General features: G+C 38.5%; 1 protein-coding gene across 21 annotated transcripts in view; it reads left to right on the top strand.

The window, feature by feature from the left end:
- LOC127639549 (adhesion G protein-coupled receptor L3-like) overlaps positions 1-24,252 on the top strand; it is a 296,527-nt gene that overhangs the window by 75,890 nt on the left and 196,385 nt on the right. For all 21 annotated transcript variants that reach the window (XM_052123117.1, XM_052122957.1, XM_052123044.1 and 18 more), the window contains exon 2: positions 7,645-7,839. In XM_052123117.1, coding sequence (XP_051979077.1) covers positions 7,731-7,839 — 109 coding nt within the window. In that variant the 5' untranslated portion in view covers positions 7,645-7,730. The remainder of the gene's footprint in view (positions 1-7,644; positions 7,840-24,252) is intronic.

Below are 24,252 nucleotides of genomic sequence, written 5' to 3'. Positions count from 1 at the left end.
GCCAATCGTGTGGCAGCAGTGCAGTACATAAAATCATGCAGATACCGGTCAGGAGCTTCAGTTAATGTTCACATCAACCATCAGAATGGGCGGGCGGGCGGGCGGTTGATCTCAGTGATTTAGAGAGTGGCATGATTGTTGGTGCCAGATGGGCTTACAGTATTTCTGTAACTGCTGATCTCATGGGAGTTTCATGCACAACAGTATTGTATTTGTCTTGAAACTTTTTGGGAAATTTGAAAATCTGGACATTTTGTATATTCTTTTGCGGTAGATATACTTGCCCTAAGAGTTTTGAAATAATGTTTGGCGAAACACCTTAGCATTTAAGGGTTTAACAACTTCTTTTAAGCCATTTGCCTATATTTTTTATCACAGTCATGACCCATGAGCTGATATATTCCAGGCGGTTGCAGGTGGTATTAGGGGGAGGGACGTTCTCATTCTGTAGACCATTTAATTGGATAAAAATATGTATAGTGCAAAATTATGTCAAATATTTTTGTCTAATCTTATAAATGCTAATTTTGACCCATTTTAAAAGTACATTATAGCATATAGGTGACCTCAAAGCTAAGAGATATGGACTAAAAGACACAAAACTACAATATTGATTTCATCATGTCTTTAATTGCTGAAATATTATTGTCTCCATTGCCGCCACCATTGCCCCCGCAAATAATATGCTCATGTGTGACACACAACAGTAAGCGAAGCCTTGCTGTCTCTCCATTTCTCTCGCTGTCTTTTCCATTTTCTCTCGCTATTTCTCAGTCCGCGATTCGTCCTCTGGGGGCGAAAGTAATAACACCTTCTCCTGACGGACATATTGAGCAATAAACTCTCAAGCCTGCAGTCATATGTTTCACACAAACACACACACACTCTGAAAAACAGCTATGAGCTCTGGGAATCCAGCACCAACCGCCTCCGAGACGAGAGAGATCAGAGAAAAGGATGGAGAGAGAGAAGGACAAACAGATGGAAAGACATTTTGAAGAATGAATGACAGCTCGGACCGCTGGGGTCTGTGTCACATGATCAGAGAGTGAACGATTGGATGCTGGCAGTGATTGAGGGACTCAGCGGCCAATCAGCCACCCCACGTTGAGGACCATATTGTCCCCTCAGTGTGAGAGAACAGCAAGACAAACCGAATGAAGAGTGTCAGTGGGTGTATGTATCATGTGTGCCCTGATCAACAGATGTGACTCCATTGTGTAACTTCACATTTATGAACAGGTTTGATAGTTCACACTATTTGAGCAATAGTTGAGCCTTAGTAAAAACCCAATGTGAGACTTCATTTAATGAAAGATATTATAACTCCTGTTTGCAAACTATAGCACATCATTTGAAAAATGGCACATTTAAACACTTGTATTACAAACCCACCTACATTTACACACTTATTCCACTGTGCTTCGCTTGTGCGGTAGCTCACTTCATAGAGTGTTGGACTTTAGACTCGGAAGTACGCAGTTCAAGCAAATGATCAGATGGCATGATTAACAGTTTTAAAGTTTTGCTGTACGTTCAACACTACCGGTTAAGAGCGGCAAACTTCTGGCAAACATTTGCAGCGAATCACAAGCTCATTAGAATGTGAAAATAATTAGTGGGAAAAGTTTGTCAGAACAGGGATAATTGTGCTGAATTATCATGTTAAATTGACAGTCTTACAACTTATATATAAGAATTATTTTTTCCAGTGTTAGTGTTTGCTGTGCATTTTTAAGCTCTTTAGAGTATTGCAGCGATAGCTTAGCAACATGCTAACATCACATGGTTTAAATTAATAGTGAATGAATTCTCTAGTGCACATCACATGAGCAGCACTGTTTGTGTAGCAGTGCACAGAGTTGCTGTATGTGTTGAGTCTTTCATAACAGTCCATTCACTTTAGTTAGGGCGCTGCCTTGAAATGTAGCAGCCTATGTAGGCAGTAGACAGCAAGGCAGCTCAATTGGTTTTGGAATAGATCTATGATACTCTCATAATAAGCCATGATCTGCAGCTAGCAGGGGCAGCAGTGTGTGTGTATATTGCATATTTATGATTTCTTGTATCCTTTTTAAGCATATATTTTGATGTTCCTTTGAGACACAGCTGTGCTTTTAAACCATAGACTGTAAAAAAAGATGGACGACGCCCCTTCGCTCTTCTCCTTTGGTGAGAACTGAAGCCGCCAATGTCCCGATATGGCGCTGACATCTTGGGACTTGAGTCTGCGCAGTTACGATTTCGGGACCAGATCTGCGCAGTAGTGAGCAGGAAGTAAAGCTGCGAAATCAAGGCCCCGCCCTCACTCGCCGAATCAATCGCAAGGACACGCCCCTGCACTTTTGACTTTTGACGGTGTGAAATAATTAATTATAGAAATTTAGATTTTAAATTTAAAGCTCCAATCTCCTCAGTCCTCCGAAGATCCCGAAAAAAAGTCTGTTGGTGCTTCAGTGACTACTTCGCTCAGAGAACCTGTCAATCACAGCTGTCAATCATGATGTCATAGCACCGTTTTTATAGCATCAAATAACTAACTAAAAATGAACTTATTTTGAAAACAAACACTTGAAATTACATCAACGTGACAGAAACTATTTTTGGAAAAAAGATATGTGAAGTGTAATTTAATTGTTTAGTTGGTCTCACGTCCTGTTGAATAACATGGGGAGGCGGGGTTTATGACCTATACTAGGACCAGTCAATGGGGGGCGATCGAGACGTTTTGGCTTCACTTTTGAGGGCTTGTGCGGCACACTTGTTTTAAACTTTTACAAGGAAACAGGTCAAATGTGTGTATGTGTGTGATTAATACTTTCAACCCAGTCTTACTGAATCATGTTACTATATCTACATTTTTGGGAAACAATTTTTACGTGGCTTGTTGTACATATCGCGGGAGTTTCCTGGTGAAATGACCACTAGAGGCGCTACAACAAATCACAAGTAAAATGGCATATTATCAGTCCACAAACACTTAATGTTTGCCCTTGTGATATCAAAGCACCTGTTACTATAGTGCATGACTAAAATCCTAAAATCCTCATCGGTTTGAGAGAACGTGTAACAAATTTTTAGCACCACACGGTGGACATTTCACCAAGAAACTGCAGTGATACATCTAATTTTGGCAAAAATGTTGCCACAGTCAGAGGCGGACTGGCCATCAGAAGAACTGGGACTTTTCTGGTGGAATGGTCGCCAAACAGGGACTTGATATGCCAAAGTGGGCTGTGATAAGCTGAAGGGGGCAGCAAAATGGTGCTGCGATATGCCGAAAGGGACAGCAAAACACATTGCCACAACCCCCAAACACATAAGTAATGTTGATGCTTGCCTTGAGAGAGAGAGAGAGAGAGAGAGAGAGAGAGAGAGAGAGAGAGAGAGAGAGAGGTATTCAGGTAATTCAGTGCAGTGGCACCATTACATTGACACTCTCATCAGATAACATTTGTGTTACAGGAGTGTGTTACTGTGTGTGTGTGTGTGTGAATGAGACTCGTCCTATTGAAAGCTTCTGTCGCTCCACACAGCACAGTATTAGAGGAAACCAACACACACCCTGATTGTTATCGTGATATGGACACTGTCCTAGATGCAAACACATCTGTGCAGATAACACACATTTAATGATGTTCAAATAACAGTGTGCTGCTTTTGACAAACTTTGCACTTTAATGTCATTCTGAGCTGCGTAATAGTTCTGAAAAAAATATCGTCTTTTTTTTCCAACAAGGCACAAAACAGAATGGAAACAGTTGTATTTTACATCAATTCTTATCCTCTGGCATCTGCTTGTGTTAGTATGTGTGAAATCTCAGCCCATGGACTGCCTGTAGTCAGTTCGCCTGACCATCTGATGCATATTGTACACAAAAATGTCATCGACAGTCTGATTGACTGGATCCAAACCTAGTTTTGAAGGACCTTGTTCATCCAAGCCTGCCAATCATATCTCAAGAATACTTCCCCCCCAAACCGGTGATGATTTTTTCAGCATCCCTCCACCTCCCCATCTCCACCATTGTGTTGTATAATGCCTAAACCAATTAGTGTTAAAAACAGACTTTTTATTTCTTGCTTAAGTTGCATAGTCCCAGAGTGGGGGCTGGGTGGGGGGATGATCTCAGAACTCAAGCCTAATCCCGTGCTCAAGCCCCTCCATTATGCACAGCACGCTAATGAGCTCCGGGATGTTATGAACCAGTGAACTCTTCGGAAGTTGGAGGTGCTTCAGTGCACCTGAAAACATAGTCATGTCTGCAAGGTACTGGCACAATTCTCATAGATTGGTAAGTTTTATGGTTTTGTGACATTTAAAGGATAGTTCACCCAAAATTGAAAATTCTCTCATCATTTACTCACCCACATGCCATACCAGATGTGAATGACTTTGTCAAGTGCAGAACACAAATTATGATTTTTAGAAGAATATCTCAGCTCTGTAGGTCTATACAATGCAAGTGAAAGGGTGCCAAAATGTGTACATCCCAGAAAGCACATAAAGGCATCATAAAATAATCCATATGACACCATTGTTTTAATCCATATTTTCAGAAGTGACGTGATAGGTGTGGGTGAGAAATAGATCAACACTATCGCCCCCTACTGGGCAGGGAGAAGAATTTCAAGCAAACAAAAAGGAATTATAATTCCTTTTTGTTTGCTTGAAATTCTTCTCCCTGCCCAGTAGGGGGCGATAGTGTTGATCTGTTTCTCACCCACACCTATCATATCTCTTCTGAAGATATTGATTTAACCACTGGAGTCTTCAAAAGAGCTGAGAAATTCTTCTAAAAGTCTTCATTTGAGTTCAGCAGATGCACAAAAGTCATACACATCTGTGATGTCATAAGCGTGAGTAAATTATGAGAGAATTTTCCTTTTTGGGTGAACTATGCCTTTAATTAATTTACCATAACTTGGTAATACAGTACTTCAGGATACAGTGAAAATAAATCTAGATGTCCTAAAACTGTTTAGAGTGCACTGTTGATTCATTTCCATAAACAAGACAAGATTTACAACCGGGAACCACAAATAACACTCGTCAAACACCAAATGCAAGTAATTATAGTGTTTTCTTTGGCGTGTTTTGACATGAAGAAAAGAAAGAAATCACTGAACAGGTGAAATCCACCTACGGATCCACCTCATTATCGAGCTTATTACAAGACTACTTGCCAAATAAATAAATGGACCCGAAACATTGATTTGCATTGAAATTATGTAATTATATGAGAAGAAACGCTAACAGCTAAATTCCTCCACTGGTTTGGTTCAGAGTTCTTTTGGTGTTTATTCTGTAAATAATGACTGTTTGACTGCTCATTTCAAGCTTATTACAAAAGTACTTGCCATAAGTTGCCAATAAATAAATAAATGGACATAAAACATTTGTTTGGGTAGAAATCGTTTTATAAGCTTACTTGCAGAGATTGCACAGTGATCCGAGAAACAGAAAAGATGACAAATGCGCTCATATATGTGGAGGTGCGGTTGTTACTCAGAGATATCAGACCTCTAGATGGCGCCATTGACCAATCAGAATTGAGTATTCCAGAGAGCCGTGTAATAATTGTTGTTAATTATCAATTTTTAAAACACAACTACACACTGCTAAAGTCTTCATCTGTGTGTTAAGTGTGTAATTAATCTCAATGATATGAAGCTTTGGTGCATGCCAGAGATAATATCTTCCAGAGCAATCTTTTTTTTGAAGAGTTGATTGCATGCATCCGTGTGTGTTTGCATATTGAGCATATGTTAACACCGGCGGCGAGTATGCAACCTTAAATGTTTTCCTTTGGCATCTTTAAGTTGAAGATGATCCAAAGCTAGTTTCACAGCTAATGAATGTGTTTCTGGACCAATACCTTCCTCCATTTTTGTCTCTGTCCTCAATGGAAGAAAATTTCATTTAGTTGATCATGGAGGAACATGATTTAGAGGGAATGCCTGTGGGAATGCAAAAGTGGTTTGGTAAAATCACATGAGAGGTGTAACCGTAGGTGATAATTTCTGAAAAATCTCACCCATATTTATAGACTTAAGTGACTCACTGTCTTACCCCAAAGTTCCAAAGCACACCACAATGTGTTGCCTCGTTTTGTTTTGTGTGTGTGTGTGTATATGCATGTGCATTTAACAAGTGTAATCATTCACGTGTGGCTTCAATAGTGATAGAAAATGGAAGTTATCCATATGGCTCTATCTTCTCAAGCCAGACGATAGCTTAGCATGACAGTCAGACCATAATTTAAGGTTTTTTTGGCTGAAAATGTACCCAAAACACATCCATTCCACACCACCACATGTTCATGTTCAAAACCTGGCATGTAGGGTTCAGTTATATTGCAAATAAAGCAGTGTTTCCATCCCTTGTGTTGTGGGGAAATTGCCGCAAAACAGAAAATGGAAGTTGAAGCCACTGTGGCTCTTTTATTAAATTTGATAAATCATGTGTGGTTTAGAGTGCAGCTCATCAGAATTCACTGCCAGAACTATCCGTTTTATAAAACAACTCAAACGCATTTTTTTGGTGAACTGTTCCTTAAACTCTTCAAATGGTGGCAAAGACGCTGAATATGGAATAAAAATGGGTGTTACATCTTCTGGAGTCTGTTGCTAGTGTAGAAACCTGAACCCCCCCCCCCCCACCCCTGGTCTTTCCCAGTTCAAACCCCTCTTGAGATTTCAGGCCTGAAGAATCCGTAAACATCAGCACCTATTCATATCCACGACAGCGAGCCGAGCACTCCAGCATACAACAGGAAGCTTTATCCCTGGAGCCCAATGGCAAAAACAACAGAATTAGAGATAGAGAGGGGAAAAGGAGAAAGAGGTGTTGAAAAGCTTGTTGGTTACCACAGTGAATCGCTCCCCTTGATGTTATGTCTATCTCTTTCAAACCTGTATGTGGTTTAATGTGCGTGTGTTCTGCATCTGCTATGGAAGAAGTGCCATATGTCTGTTTATGATCGTAATTTGGTGTTATATTCTAACTGGTATGAGTTCTCATTAACACTAAAGCAAAGGTGCAAAGCATCATGAGACTTTACACCTTGGCTCCCACAAAGACATGTGGAGTTATTTATTAATGTACTGCCTGCAGCTGTATTCTGTAAGCTGAACTGAGTGTGTTGACCTGATTTATTTTTCTTCTTTTCTTTACCTCATAATTGATGAGTGAATATTTCCTTGTCATGTTGACCTTTGACTCATTCCATAGCTGTCATATCAGATACCTGGAGCAATCGCTCACTCGTCTTCTGGTAAATTATATCAAGTAGTGTGCTGTAGCTTGTCACAGATGTTCCTAGCAAGGCACTTTGACATATAACATTGCACTAAATTATTTCCATATTAATATATCCTGGTATTTACATGGGACTCCAAGGTTCTACCATGGTATATGCTAAACACTATGGTTTTGCAGTGTTACATGTCCAAAAACATGCTTCTAACATGGTACCCTGTCCAATCAACTATGGTAGTACCATGGTACTTATCGGTACTTTATTGTTCGTGAGCAGCGACTTGATATTGCTTGATGCTGAATCCTTGATATATTGAGTAAATTATATTTGATCAATTGTCAAATCACTGCTAACGTACAGTTTCTACTTTATATGTTCATAGGTGACTTTAGCGTTGTGGGACACAGAACAAACCACTGATCTCCAAAAACTAGGAGTGACCCCACTTCCAACTCGCCTGGCCAATCCATGGCAAGGGGCAGAGTCATTTACACCAGCCAAATCGGAATGAGCGGTGGGGCCATGGAGGTTTTACAAGTGCTGTTATTGGCTAGTCTGCTGGGGCCCGCAACTCTAGGTAAGTCTACATCGAAACATCATGCCTACAACAGGTCAAGGTAAACCCTGGAGCTTGATGAAAAGAAACCAGTTCATCTTTTCTTTGAATGAAATATCAACTTTTGGCAAGATTTAGCTTGTTAAGGTGGGAATAACATATTGACAGGATTTTGTTCTCGGTGGACAAGATCTCCTGCTGCAGAATTACTCAAACGCAAGACATGCTGCGGCACAATTAGACTTGAAAACCCCATGTAGCAGATCTAGACCTGTGGTGCTGGGGAGGAGGTGGGTATCGGAGAAAAACTCTCCCAGCATGCTGCAGTAAAATTGGCTAATTTGCAAAACTGAGCAGTTGAAATTGGACAAAGAGAAAGTACACAAATTGATTGGCTACCTGATTACATGTCAAAGGACCTATCAGCTTTAACCATGCTTGCCGATTGGCTCAACACAAGTGAGTGAGCCAGTTGGTTAACAGATAACTACTTCTAAGAATTTGGAAAAATTAAATAAAATTTTTAAATACTTTTAAAACTACTGTGATAGTCCTATATTGAAGAAACCTGGTTCAGATCCTCAAATACTTGAAAATTACCACTTTATCTGCAATTTACCATTTCTCTCAAAAGTTTTAGAAAGGATAGTTGCTTCACTTAGTCAAAATCACTAATGTTCATTTCAGCTGATGTAGGACTTCTGTCTATACTCATTCTTCTTGATTTAAGCACAGCTTTCCTATCTCACACAATATTCTATTAGATAGATTACTATCCATTGGTATTACAGGCACTTGTCTTGCTTGGTTTAAATCTTATCTCTCTGGTATCTCTCAATGTGTTCACAGTGCTATCCAGTTACTACTGGAGTTCCACAGGGATCAGTCTTAGGCCCTTTATTATTTATAATCTATCTCCTACCTCTCGGTTATATTTTTAGGAAATTTGGAATCCACTTTCACTGCTATGCTGACTACACCCAGCTCTTTATGTCCACCCAAGGCGAGTTTTTCTCTCCCACCGTTTTCCCTTCATAATTGTTTACTTAAAATACAATCACAGATTTCTTGTAATTTCCTCAAACTCAATAGTAATAAAACTGAGGTACTTCTTGTAGGTACTTAGCATAATCTCTGTCCATTGACAATTCCACTGTCCTTCCCTGTTTCAAAGTTAAGAGTCTGGGTGTCATTCTGGATAGCACTCTTTCTTTAGAAGCACATGTAAATAATATTACCCAGACTGCTTACTTACACTTGCACACCATAAATCGTCTTCGTCAGTCTCTTTCAACTTACAGCACTGTCACTCTCGTACATGCTCTGGTCACGTCCCATTTGGATAAGTGTAATTCCCTTTTATTTGGTCTACCACAAAAACTTCAGGATAAATTACAGCTGGTACAATCTCAGCTACACTTACGCTACACTGTATTTCACACTTATAATTTCAACTTCTATCTCTGTCCATATAACTCCTATTCTTCAACAACTTAACTGGCTTCCTGTTAAATTTCATACCGATTACAAGATTCTGTTACTGACTTTCAAGGCTATTCATAGACTAGCACCTTCCTTTCTTTCAGATCTTCTTCATATATATTCTCCTACCCATACTCTTAGATCCTGCTCCTCTCTCTCTCTCTCTCTCTCTTAATACCTTTGGTTCATCTGATTTCTGTAGGGTCCAGATCCTTTATCAGTGCTGCTCCACGACTCTGGAACTCTTTAGCGCCAGATATCCGTAATTGTGATTGTCTTTCCACATTCAGGTCTCTTTTCAAAACCCATCTTTTTAAATTGGCTCACTACAAATAACCTTTATAAATGAATGTATTCATTTTTATGATTATGCATATTTTTATTTGTGATTTAAGATTTGTATTTCTTATGTTTTTATTGTAAACTTGATAATGTATGTAAAGTGTCCTTGAGAGTCTTGAAAAGTGCTTGTAAATAAAATGAGCAGAGTGAAGTACATATACTTGGTTACTGTCCTTCAGCACAGTTATTAAACATTTATACTTTCTTTGAGCATAGGAAGAGGCTCAGTGACAGTGAGTCATTTCAGTCTAATTTGTTTATCTAAAAGGGATCTGAGTGATTTGTTTTGCGGATCTGACGTATGAACTCACAAAGCCCTAAAGTGTGTTTTTAAATGCATACTCCAAAAATGGTACATGTGTTTATGGTTCTGTGACAGCTGAAGGATGTCCACAACCAGACTTGTGGAGGTCCACAATTGTTTTTTGGCTGATTTCTTTTGATTTTACCATGATGTCAAGCAAAGAGGCACTGAGTTTGAAGGTAGGCCTTAAAATACATCCACAGGTACAGCTCCAATTGACTCAAATTAGCCTATCAGAAGCTAATTGCCTAAAGGCATAATTTACAGGAATTTTCCAAGCTGATTAAAAGCACAGTTAACTTATCCATAAGCTCCGTAAACATCTTATCCAATGGAATTGTGATAGTCAATTAAAAATGTTGTTATTGTTGCTCTCCCAATGCTGTATCAACGTTGTCGATTACATTCCATCACAATACACAGATCTGAAATGTATGTGGCGCTCTAACACATTTTAGCCCTCACAGATTTGCTCGTCCATAGACATTCAGTCTAATTTTCAGTTAATGCACCATCCTCATCGCTTCATTGAATAGCTCGGTCTCTGAGTGGACTAGAAGCTCAATCATTAAAATGCTAGTCTTTTTTTTTATCATCAATAGTCAAAACATATTTTTAGGATGATTTGTTTAGCATTCGTTTCCTTCTTGATGGCATGTTTTGGACATCTAAGATATAACATTGGATTTTTCAGCCATACAAGCTTACGGACTAGTAAAAAACGACACATTACGACAAGGTAAAAGCAGATAAAAGTTTTTTAGCTAATTCGGGCTGTGGTATTAGGTCATCAAAATAATGTGTACTGTAACATTCCTGAGAATGAGAGCTTTCATTTGATATATGACTTGTCCATTTAAGTTCTATGTGAAATACCTTTATATTCAAATCAATATTTCTACCACATTACCTCACATTATACCACATTATTAGTACCTTAGGGGGCACTAATTTGTGACGCAAAAGTTTTCAGGCCTTATTTTGTGTAATTTAAATGCAAAAGTGATGGTATTTTCTGAAAAGTTCAGATTTTAAACTTAAGCTTAAGCATAGGCCTGACCTATGTATAAGAGGGTTTTAGCGTTTTAAATGAAAGCATTTTGCACGATATAGTGCCCCCTGTGGACCCGCACATAAAGTAATTAATTGGATTAAAAATGTTGAATGATTAAGATACTAAAACATCCACAATCCATAATCTCATCTAAATCTCACATGGTACTACTTTCCTCAATTCTTACCTCTAGTTTTCACCATTATAGCCCTTCTCTTCAGTCATTAGTTTCCACCAATTTATGCAATCATGTGCTGACTTACATTTACATTGTAGCTCTACATTGGTAGTTGGTAGTGGTAGTCTGATAGCATTATACACAGAGAGGAGACGCTGTAATATGAGCGAGCACCACAATGCGATGAGGCAAAACTAGATCGCTTGAAAGTTGCGCGCTTGCAATGTAGATCGCTTTGCTGATTATATACGGAAGCGATGTCGTATCATGTCGTTCGCTTGCAGAGACACGGTATAGCAACGCGCTTCCTTGGCTCACTACGTGCTCCTCAACGCGCAGTGAGCGAAAACGCAGCAGTATTATAATTATCATTTGTATTATGTCTATTGAAAAATGTATGATTCAGTTTTTTTAAAGTTTTATATACATTTTTAATTTAAGAAATGTTTAAAGAATGTTTCACAAGGCACACCTTGATCTCGCCAGACAGCAGCCGGGTTGGGAAACGCTGGTTTAAACATTAGTTATGTTATTTGTGAATCATTTTTACCACCGAAGGTGTCCCCAACGAGGGTTTTGTCAGATTTAGCTCACTTCTCGGGAGAAGGTTGTCTCCAACCAATAGGCAAAGTAAACCCACACACGCTTAACATCAGTGCTCACGCTCTCTCTCTCTCTCTCTCTCTCTCTCTCTCTCATGAAATAAATAACCTGAACTTCTCTCTTCATCGGTGTCATGATGCAACCGTACAGAAACTCCGCTCCGTCTGAAGCTGTGTTGTTAGTGTGTTTGTGGGAATATGGTGTTTTGTCTCTAGACTCTTGCTGAATTCCCAATAGTACAGTTGTGTAACATCTGATGTTAGGTCACCTATCAGAGTACATCTTAGTGGAACTGATACAGTATTTAATGTGCATGGAACAGTACCGCCGCTCCCTATAAGCAGACTACGCAGTCTGCGTAGGGCACCACCTCCCTAGGTGGGCAACATCTTACCCTAGGAGGGCACCAGAAAGTCCACTGGCTGCCCTTACTTGCATTATTCAAGGACCAGAAAGCAGTGGAACACAGAAGATCACTTCACACTCATATCAGATGAACCCCCCCCATCCACCTGGGACTCTGCGTAGGGCATCAGTTTGGCCAGTGGCGGCCCTGGCATGGAGCATATGGAGTGGACTCTAGACTAAAAATGTCATGAATACACCAAGAGAAAAGTTCAAGAATAGTTTTGTGTCAATCGGGATATTTTTGACGTTTTTAATTAAGTTCTTTGTTCAGGGACAGTTGATAATAGCGATCAGGCATGAGTATGTTTGCTAAAAGTGTGTAATTAATTCCACTGCAGCCTTCCCTCTTCTGTTTTAATTAGTGCAATTTGAGGTTATTTTGACTCCAGGCATTTGTGGCTGTAATAGCGGTCACTTAAAAAGATGAACTATTAAAAACAGTGTGTTCAGGTTTGTGCATCTAACTGCCCAGGCACTTAAAGGAAATACATTCTGTACTTCTACAGCTCGCAGGAGACTCATTCTTATTGTAAACTTGAGACACGTTGCCAGATTGCACACACAACTGTCCCCTCTACCTATCGATGTGGGAAAAATTGAGGAGTTTCAACTCAAGTGCTCATTTCACTTAATTTTCTTTTAAAACTGAGCTGGCAGCAGTTTTGGCCCTAGAATAGCCCATGCCAGGAAAATAAAAAGGTCAAGTGTTCTAAATAGTGAGCACAAAATACACTAAAAGGGAAGCAGTGGCGTCGCAAGGGGCCTTGAGGGGCTTAAGAGCTCCCTCTTGAGCGCAGTCTATGTATGTTCGCACTGGTTCTATGATTGACCTCATATGACATACATGACAACCTATGACATGATATATTTATATATATATATATATTATTTATTTATTTATTTATTATTTATTGATTTATTTATTTAGATATTAATATGATATATTTGCAACCTATGACATGAAGGATCGAGTTTTAGTGGGACGCTCCCAGAGAACACAGTTGCTATAACAATCCCTATTAGCGTTAGCCACGGCAGCTGTCAGGACACTCTTTGAGGAATTTGTCTGGAATTACAAATCGTATGACGTCGAGTCTAGGCTTGTTTGATTCAGGATCGCCTGCTGTAAGTTGTGATATCTCGTTTTTTTTTACTATGTGTTTGTTTCATGAAGTAATAAACCAAAATGTGATGGAAATAGTGTTAAAATAAGATACATTAGGATTTAAGACGCTAATGCTCACTGTAGTTTGGTCTCAGAATGGAACAAATGTGCTCATTATATTCTACTAATCAAGACCTTTCCAAAGATATATAACACATGACTGTATTTTAATCTTTTTTACTGTCTTTTTTTATACGATTGTTGTGATCGCATATTTGCGAAGTTTTAATTTATCAGCAAATTTAAAAGCAGTATTTTAGAATTGGTCAGACCATCTGTATTCCATTGTAAATATAAGAGACTAAGCTTTAAAACGACACCTGTTTTGTGCAGATCATGCAAGAGGTTGTTGAGTAATTCAATTATTTTTTTTGGTGATCAGCGGCCCCTAGAGGGCTGGTACCGGGTCACTCTGGGTTTAAGAGATTTTGCGCCATACAAGTTTAAGATGGCATGAGGGTGAGTGCCTGATGAGATGTAGACTTGGAATATTGCCCAAATCATATGGTCTACTTTAATATTTTTATTGTCATTTTTTGAGCTTAAAAGAGTTGGTCACTTTGCACTCTCAGGGTTTGGAATGACATGGGGGTAGTAAATAATTGTGCGGACAGACTGGTGTTAGTTTTCCGCTCATGTAACACATTTAAATGTATTTGAATGTGAGTGTTTTGTTTGTTTTGGGCACACTGGCTAACCCGCTCAACAGGTCTCTATTGGATCTCTGAATTCTAAATAACTCCAGTTACAATGCGCCTGAGCAAACTCTGTGAAAACAAGACGTTTCTTGTGTTTCCTGTGTGAATATGTGCGAACAGACTCTTTTTGTGTGTGTGTGTGTGTACACAAGTGTGTGTGTGATTGAATTACACTTGTGCCTTTATTTGCATTTCAAAACTTTTTAACACTTAAAAATCATTTCAGATGTGGGAAATAGCAGCTTGTTTGTGTGACTCTCTCTTGGACACACACACTTAAGAGTTGTTGTATCCGTCAAGTCATTGAAAAAAAAAATGGAGAAACACACACACACACACACACACACACACACACATATATACTTCCCCTAAATTTGTTGCTACTTCTGTCATACTTCTCACATTTTAGGTTGTGCAAGCATGCGTAGCATTTCAAATATACTGTATGTGTGCACTCGTACACATGTGTGTGCTTTTGTGTGAATGCATTTATTTACTTAAATATTTTTCCACTCTATTCCCTACAGCGATTTTATATGCTGATCATTTTGACACTCTCACGCACTCACTTTTATTTTTACATGTACCAATTTCACCCCACACACATACGTCTCTCTATTAAATAAGTCAACCGCAAACTACTGCACAGAGCACGTTACTCTGTATTTATATTCTAACATTGTTTTCTGCCTCCTGTGTAATTTTCTCAATCTATCTTCAACCTCTCCTCCTCTTTATGCATTCATTTCAAACCAATCTTCTTGCACTTAAATCGATGCCCTCCCCTCTATCTCTTATTTAGAGAGAAACAGATATATATTTTTTCTGTGATTATGCCCCGTGCGCCTCAGTCGGTGAGCTGAGCTGAGCGCACAAGAGACAAGTTTCAAGATTTAAAAATGTTGGAAGCTGCATTTCAACTTCACAATATAATTACTGAAAACGACATGCCAAGACCAAACAGATGTTATCGTGAGAAGGAATATTCAAGGAATATTCTGGGTACAATACAAGTTAAGCTCAATTGACAGCATTTGAACATGTAGTGCAATGTTGATTACCACAGAAAATATTTTCGACTTTTCCCTTGTTTAAAGGGACAGTTCACCTAAAAATGAAAATTCTCTCATCAGGATATTTCAGCTCTGTAGGTGCAAGTGAATGGTGGGCAGAACTTTTTTCCTTCAAAAATCACATAAATTAAACATAAAAGTAATCCATATGACTCCAGTGTATACATCTAGATCTTCAGAAGCAGTAAAATAGGTATGGGTGAGAAACAGATAAAAAAAAAATAAAAAATACTCTACATCTACACTTTCACTTTTACATCTGAAAGTTAAAGTGTAGATTTATAGTAAAAAATGGCTTAAATATTGATCTGTTTTTCACCCACACCTATCATATCACTCCTGGAGATATGGAATTAAACACTGGAGTCGTATGGATTACTTCTATGTTTCCTTTATGTGATGTTTGGAGCTTCAAAATTTCAGCCCCCATTCACTTGCATTGTATGGCCCTACAGAGCTGAAAAATGTCTTCTAAAAATGTCCCTTTGTGTTCTGCAGAATAAAGGGATCTGGGATGGCATGAGGGTGAGGAAGTGATGAGAGATTTTTCATTTTTTGGGTGAACTACTCCTGAATTAAAAATCACAGTCACAGTGAAGCACTTAAAATGGAAGTGAAAGCGGCCAGTCCATAAACATTAAAAATACACACCGCTTCAAAAGTAGAGCCACGAGACATGAGCATTATATGTTTCAGCCTCACAGATTTTTTTGTGTGATAAAATGATGGTAGAAAAGTTGTAATATTGGATATAACTGATAATATTAAGCAGTATTATCACAGATTTTAACACCTGAGTTAGATGTTTCACTGAGGACTGGTGCCCGTGTCATGGCCGATGGGCCAGGATGTCGGGCCGCAGTGCTGCTAACAGGAAACCATCTCCCCTTGCGCCCCTCAAAAAGACCTTACACCCCTTTAAACTGGACCAAAACCTTTGTTCACTCTCCGACCTTCACATAGCCTCATCGTACAGCGAGGACGCTAGATCCCCCTGTTTATTTTGGACACTATCCCCCTTAAGGGCACTTTATTTTCCTCTTTTTACCTGTTCTGTTGTTTATTATTTAAAATAAACACCTCTCCGAGGCCTGACGTCACACCCACTATACCCACTTCCTCACCCCGCCAAATTCTACTTTGTATGTATGGAGGTTTCGGCAAGAAAAAACATCTGCAGGTTTTGCGCAGCCTGATCAAATTCAGCCGCTTAGCGGATGACACACAAACACACGTTAAAATCCTGCAACAACAAAGACATGTGTGGATAAACGTGTGACAGGAAGCACAGGCTGGCAAAGCTCCTATCATAAACATTGTTGGCTGCACTGTGATTGTGTGTACATTTGTGGATGCTAAGCTGTTTTCCTCGTGGCGCTCTTGTTTGGATTTGCTTTGTACGCCATCTCCAGTTTTCTTAAGGGCATTCTGATAGAATATACTGCAACATAATTGAATGGATGTGTGGTTTAAAGTACACACACATCCACACACTGCAACCATAAGGTTTTCATAATCATAAGGATTACACTCATATATGCATGTGAGCTCATTTCATGCTAATAAGACGCAAGCGTAATACCTGCTAGATTAACATAGAACATCAATCATTTGTGACTGCTACATTCAACACAAACAACACTCACATGTAGACTGAAATCTGGTTTTGATTTGTTTGTGTGTGCTAAGGTGCTTAGGCAGAGATCACACAGCCACTCAGAAGGCTAACAGATTAGCATGGCTACATTTGTTGCTTGGCTAACTCTGACCAAAAGATTGGTGTAACTGCTTAAACCAGCCTAAGGTTTGCTGGTCTAAGCAGGCAACTGAGATGTCAGGCTAGTCTAGTTTGATGTTTTAGCAGGGAATACTGTTCACAACCCTGTAGACTGTCATTTAAGGGTAAACATCTGGCGCACCAAGTGTTTTCATTGAAACATGTTTGGTTGTAAAGAGTAGCATCTCTAGTTTCGTTTGATATGCCACTTCAAAGAAATCCATAAATGTTTTGTGCGCCAGCACGCTGATAAACATGATGTCCACATATGTGGATATAGGGACATTATTCCCTCAAAAGTTGAACATGTTAGTTATTTTGAATAACTTTCAACAATAACAGATCTGTGGGTCATTTCGCTTCATTTTGATATAAATTTAGTAATATTTCATTTTGTTATCACTATACAATACAGTTCTATTCATTAACATTAGTATATGCATTCCTATATGTTTACTGTTCATTTTCACATTGAGAATCAATGTATTCATGCAAAAGCTTAAACATTTTGCTTTCAGAGGCTTTATATGGAATTAGGATAAAAATAAGTTGCATTTTAATTGCTCTGAGACCAGTGCAGATAGACAGCACACTGGAGGTTAAGTCATTCACTATATAGGGCGCAAGGAGGCAAGTGGCCTATAGCCTAAAGCCTATAGCTTTCTTTGCAACTAAAGTGCATTCACTCATAAAATCTGACCAAAAGTTTAGTTTCAGAAAATAAATCTGACATTCTATAGATTGGTATTATTTAAAATTGCACAGTTTAGTCCTAAGTTTTAAGAAAACAATTAGCTCTAGAATTAATTAATTAATTAATTTAGCTTATTTATTAGGTGCTACTAGTTACAAATCAAAAACGGAAATGGACGCAGCAGTCACGCTCAGATCTCAGGGGGTCAAAGACGCTATAGAGCGCAACCATATTGACTCCCGAATTATTTCTCCCATTAATTTTATCCATAGAGATTTCATAAATCCTGCACAAAAGAGTTCCAGTTAAAAGAGAACCAGCTAAGTTAATCACACCAATTACAAGCTTGGATTTGAAGCAAAAATATATTTGAAAAGCAGACAAGGTGAAGACAAAGGTACAAGACTGTGTATGTCTTTAATGAGGGAATGAACCGCAGCCCAATAAATGACATAATGCAATTAAAATAATATATAAAAATATAGATTAAAAACTATATATTTAAGTAATTGATTATAAGTATTCTAACAATATGTTTTAAGTTTATTACAAAATATTATTATACTGATATAAGTAGATTGAGAGTGTACTGACTCGATTACATCATTGACCGTACAGCCCTCTGGCGGTCACTACAGAGCTCTTATGGTGCGCTTTGTTCACCACAATTCTCTGATTGGTGGATATTTATTTTCAGGATCATGGGTATTGTATTTCTTTACCAGACATTTCTCAATTAAACTTAATTTTTTGAATACTGAAGTCGAAATAACGTGGACTGATGGCTTCAACAGAAGCATACAGTATATCATTGATTAACCTCAGAGCTTATGGTTGGTCTTTCTTTAATGATTTATAAGTTAGCGTTAATACTCAGTTCCCCTGAGAAAAATAAATAAATATGACATTTTTACTCCCATATGCAGACTGTTGCGCTCAATAGTCTTAGTGCTATCATACTCGTCATAAGAGTCATGAGACAATGAAGGATCACGAAATTAGCCTAATGGCACCCTATAATAAAGATAACGGCCAAATAAAAAGTGGATTGAAATTATCGCAATATACACAATGTTACTTAAAACCATTTAGAAGCAAAACAATATGAATATATAGTGAATATTCAATTCAGTAGAATCTCCCAAACTCTCGTATCATAGGGGACCCTAATTTTTTATTTTGGTGCGTCTTTTCCTTGTTCAGCCAAGCCGTAGATACCAAGAAAGGGCTTGTTAATTGACATGTTGATAGATGGTGCCTTGAAGTGTCGTCTTGAAGCCCCAAGCAAAGTAAAGAGCCATTAGGAGCCTTGAGTAATAAACAAACGCACATCCACACAAAAGCTGAAACGCTTTTACATACCAGAGCAAGGACTCCATTTACTGCATTTCATAACAAAGCAAACAACAAGCGAGACAATTGCACAGAGATGTTAGTACGTTATGAGCAGAAATCTGCATCATCACATGTGTTTAGTCTTTCTATTGTTGATTAATTAACTGTAGTTCATGGACTGGATATTTTAATAAAGTGTTGAAATGTGGAGAATGGACCTCCAGTTCTGTGGACTGTGTGTTTGAAGATCTTTCTCAAGATAGCCCCTACAAAAGCTTTTCTGTGCAGAGAAACCACAGGTGTGCATTCCCCCCACTGCCCCTCCCAGAGGTACGTTCACTCAGTGGTAATTTGCTTAGTTCTGCCATCTCAGACGTAGCGAAACGAGAGAGAGTTGTGCTTTGTTTTTATTTGTTTCAGAAGATAATTCTTCATTTCCATGGTGAGTCATTTGTATTTGTGAGTCTCAATGCTCTGAAAGCACTGCTAAATTTGAAGACGGAAATACACCCACAACTTCATTCTATGTGTCAGGATAAGTTTTGAAATAACTTTCCATAAGGAGAGATTTCTATGGGGTTATTTTTTTTCATATTAACATACAAATGGAAAGAGATTTACAAATAGAAAGTTGGTTCAGTTCAAGTTGGTTGAATCAGTTCCACAAATACATTTTTACAAAAATAAAAAGATTTCTAAATATATGTTAGGAGTTTCACAAACAAAGTGGATTCACAAATAAATAAAAACGAGATTTGCAAAAACAATTTTTGTACAAATATATTACAAATACATTTGTGAATCGCTACACGCATTTGTCGATTTTGAAACAAATCTAGCGTCAAGACGTGCACACAAATCTACAAATAGATGGACTCCACCCATCGTCTACTCATGCCAGTCAGATAACAGCCACATTACTCGGACCAATCGTAGCACGTTCTATCTTCAACCAATCACGTTTGTTTTACTATCAGGGCGGGACCAGAGTCACAGAGCTCTCATGAGCCAACCCTGTGTACTGCCGATCAACTTTGAGCATTTGACTCACTGTGATGAGTAGGCGGGCGGGGTCAGGCTGTCTGGACTCAGAGGAACGGCCGCCGTCCACGAGGGGAGGAGGGGCTCGCTGCCAGCCGCCTGGAGTGGTGGAGCCGCTGCCAGGGGCAGAGGGGCTTGTTACCGGCTGCCAGAACAAGGAGGGGCGTTCCATCCAACAGGGGTCGGAGGACTCGCTCGGTCCATCTGGGGAGGAGCGTCTGTCATCCAGCAGAGGGTGGAGGAGTGGTTGAGGACCAGGTGACAGTGTGTTGGGGAACCGGCGAGCAACATCACTGTTGCTCCAAAAAGCGATTCCAAAGCAATTTCAATATTCAGAACTTCTTAAACTACTTCAAAGAGTTCTCAGCAAATATTCCTCCACATGCAGCAATGACAGCTTTGCAGATCCTTGGCATTCTTGCTGTCAGTTTGTCAGTTTGATCACCCCACACTTCCTGTAGCACTTGCCATAGATGTGGCTGTCTTGTCGGGAACTTCTCACGGACCTTACAGTCTAGCTGATCCCACAAAAGCTCAATGGGGTTAAGATCCATAACACTGTTTTCCAATTATCTGTTGTCCAATGTCTGTGTTTCTTTGCCCACTCTAACATTTTCTTTTTGTTTTTCTGTTTCAAAAATGACTTTTTCTTTGTAATTCTTCCCATAAGGCCTGCAGCCCTGAGTCTTCTCTTTACTGTTGTACATGAAACTGGTGTTGAGCGGGTAGAATTCAATGAAGCTGTCAGCGGAGGACATGTGAGGCGTCCATTTCTCAAACTAGAGACTCTGATGTACTTATCCTCTTGTTTAGTTGTACATCTGGCCTACCACATCTCTTTCTGTCCTTGTTAGAGTCAGTTGTACTTTGTCTTTGAAGACTGTATGAAATCTTCAATTTTTTGGCAATTTCAAGCATTGTATAGCCTTTATTCCTCAAAACAATGATTGACTGATGAGTTTCTAGAGAAAGTGGTTTGATTTTTGCCTTTATTGACCTAATATTGACCTTAAAACCTGCCAGTCTATTGCATACTGTGGCAACTCAAAAACAAACACAATTAATGAACCAAATTAGCTTTCAACTGTATTTGATATAATGGTAAGTGATTATGAAATCTGTTCATTATTCCAAACTTGTGGCCGCCAGTGTACTTAAAAATTAAAATTCTGTAATTTACTCACCTCAAGTATTTTTTAAACCTGTACTGTTTAGTTTCTTCTGTGGAATGAACATCCTCATTACCAAGTCATGGTGTTGTATCAGTTGTCTTTGATGGATACTCCTAGTCATGGTAAGAGCATTCTGCACAATTGATTGGAAAAAATAAGTTACACGTTAAATACGAGTCAATTACTGTATACAAAAGAACATGTTACACAAACAAGATTGGGCCATGGAGCTTTGTGATGTCTTACCACCAGTCGCACAAAAGTCCCACAACTATTTCCATCTTTTTGTGATGTGGATCAGAGAGCACCAGTTCTACAGTATCCTCCAAAACTTTTATTATTATTATTATTATTCTCCTGTATCTCACAGCCCATATATATCCTGAGTATATAAGTGAAACACACATCGTTTTACAGGGTTAAAATTATTATTTCTTGTGAGTAACATTTGTCTGCCATAACACTACGTGCTAATAATGTAATTAATAATATTAAATACATGAACATAATTTGAAACCAAATGAGTGCCATAGCAGATCTTGTGCACTGTGTAATATAGGGTATTAATTTATGGTTTGTGCTACTAAGATCATCTAATATGATTCATGTTTTATAAAGACACTATCTGTGCTACTGATCTTTTGTCATGTCTAGTAGTGTGTCTGCCTGGATTTGCCATGTGACATTAAGAGTAAAGATTTTGATGATAAATCTTCATTTAAATAGCAGACTCATACAGTTAGCCAGATTAGCTATAAAGCTAATGATCAGGACACTCTACAAATGGGCAATTTTCAGCTGTCTACATTTAACAAGACTCTACACATGTTATAACCGAGAGAAAATGATTCAAATTCATATTATTCCTCTGATGGCGTCCATTTTTTAAAAGTTTGCGGCCTTGGAGTTTAACTGTATGTGTTTGATTCCATGCTCATGAGAGCTCTGTGACTCTGGTTCCGCCCTGATAGTAAAATGAAGCATGATTGGTTGAAAACAGAACGTGCTACGACTGGTCCGAGTAATGTGCCCATTATCTGATTGGCTTGAGTAGACGATGGGTGAAGTCCAACTATTTGTAGATAAGTGTTCACATCTTGATGCTAGATTTGTTTCAAAATCGACAAATGTGTATAGCAATCCGCAAATGCACAGGAAGGGATCCACATATAAATGTACATGATTCACAAATGAATGCTGAACAGATTTGTGTTTGGGAGTTAAAAAATATATTTGTAAATATGTTTTTTATTTGTAAGTCTCATTATTTTATTTGTGAATTCATTTAATTTTTGTGAAAATCCTTACATTTATTTAATCTGATTCAATTTACTGATTCGACTTTCTTATGCTTGTGCGTCACATACCAAGTTTTCTGAAGGCAAACAATCACTTTGTGTAATAAATAGAGTAGACTTTAAGTTGTTATTCACGTTCAAATAAAGTCATGAATAAAGTCCATAAATGGCGTTGAAATCCAATATGGCGGCAATAACATCAAACTTCATTGGTTTCTACTTATAATGCGACCAAGCATCCAGTGCTGGGTATATTCTAATTACAAAATAAGTAGTTACTGTGATCAAATTACATTTTAAGCAAAAAAAAGTAGTGTAACACAATACATTGTACATTCTGGTACTCAGATTACAGTTACTTACTTTCAATTAAGTAAATTACTCTTAAGTACATAACTTGAGGTACACATATTTCTAAGGTGATGTCCACAGTAATATGTTTTTGTTTAAAAAAGCAATAACTTTTGCTACGTTTGCACCCCTCATCCACACTAGAATGGGATCCGGGACCCCCCAAACACCCCCTAAATTTGAAAACTGGAGATAAATATATAGTTTGCTTTTAGCGCTTGTGCGGCTCAAACAGGAAAAACACCATCATGAGCATTGCATATATAGTATATAGCGTTGTTTATAGTAGATGACTGTGAGCAGAGCGCTAATACACTTACATGTATTAAGTGTATATACAGACTACATATTTATTTAATTAAAAAGAAGCTTTCTGCGGTTTAATAATCACTTTGAGTCACGTAGCAACCTGCATTTCCAGAAGTGATAAGCTAACGTCAAAACAACACAGAAAGACTTCAAAATAAATGCTCTTACCAAAGGCAGATAACACAAGAGATTCTCTCCATCTTTGCCTTGCTCCAGGGAGTCTCTCTCTCTCTCTCTCTCTCTCTCTCTCTCTACAGGAGCGAATAGATCCGATTATATTTATCTGTCTTTGTTTTCTAAATGGGTCAGACTGGTTTTTCAGTGGCACTCTGACTCGGTGGGATGAATTTGAACAGCAGCTGTTAAATCAGCCCGTTAGCAGCTCGCTGAGACAAAAGATATACAGGTACGCATGAAATCATTTTTAATTGACGTGTCGGAATCATTTATCTGTAAGTAAATACAAGGTCTTAGAAATATAATTGCTATTAATTCATTCCTGTGTAGCAGCAGGGATGTGAAGATGGGTAAAAATACCAGTGGTGAGCTCAGTCGGCTTGAACAAACAGGGCAAAGATGTTCCGCATAAATCTAAAATGACCAACAGAATTAACGTCTTAAATTTGTACCTCTGCCCACATACTGGAGGTTAATCTCGGTTACAGTTCCAGAAGAAACTTTTATTCTATGGTTGTATTGTGGATTATTCACGCATACTGTACAGAACACATAGTTTTCTTAATCAGTTAAAACACGGCAAACACACTTCTTCAAAACATCGCCTTTTGTGCAAGAAGATAAAAGAAAAAGTCATTTGGGTATGGGTAACATAAGGTCAAGTAAGTGGTGAAAAGATCTTCATGTTTGGGTGAACTATCCTTTAAACACTCTATGTTCAAATATTTAAGCTTTAGTGGGTTTGTTGGTTCTGTGGTTGGCTAATCTACTTCTGTGACATATTTAGTGTCTAAGGCATAATTTGGCTCACTTATGGAGTTTCAGATTCAATGACGCTTGATTTCATTTTATTTTCATCTGGCACCTCATGAAACGGGTAAATAAATATTTTCCTATTGTTTGTTTGACCTAAATTAAACCCTCTGTTTTGCCAGGAGCTGTTGAAATCACCACAGCCTCAGAGCATTATATG

Source organism: Xyrauchen texanus, chromosome 1 (assembly GCF_025860055.1).
Source record: "Xyrauchen texanus isolate HMW12.3.18 chromosome 1, RBS_HiC_50CHRs, whole genome shotgun sequence".
In the NCBI taxonomy this organism is placed as follows: domain Eukaryota; kingdom Metazoa; phylum Chordata; class Actinopteri; order Cypriniformes; family Catostomidae; genus Xyrauchen; species Xyrauchen texanus.
Note: the sequence above shows the minus strand (reverse complement) of the source record. Positions and strands in the feature narration are given on the sequence as shown.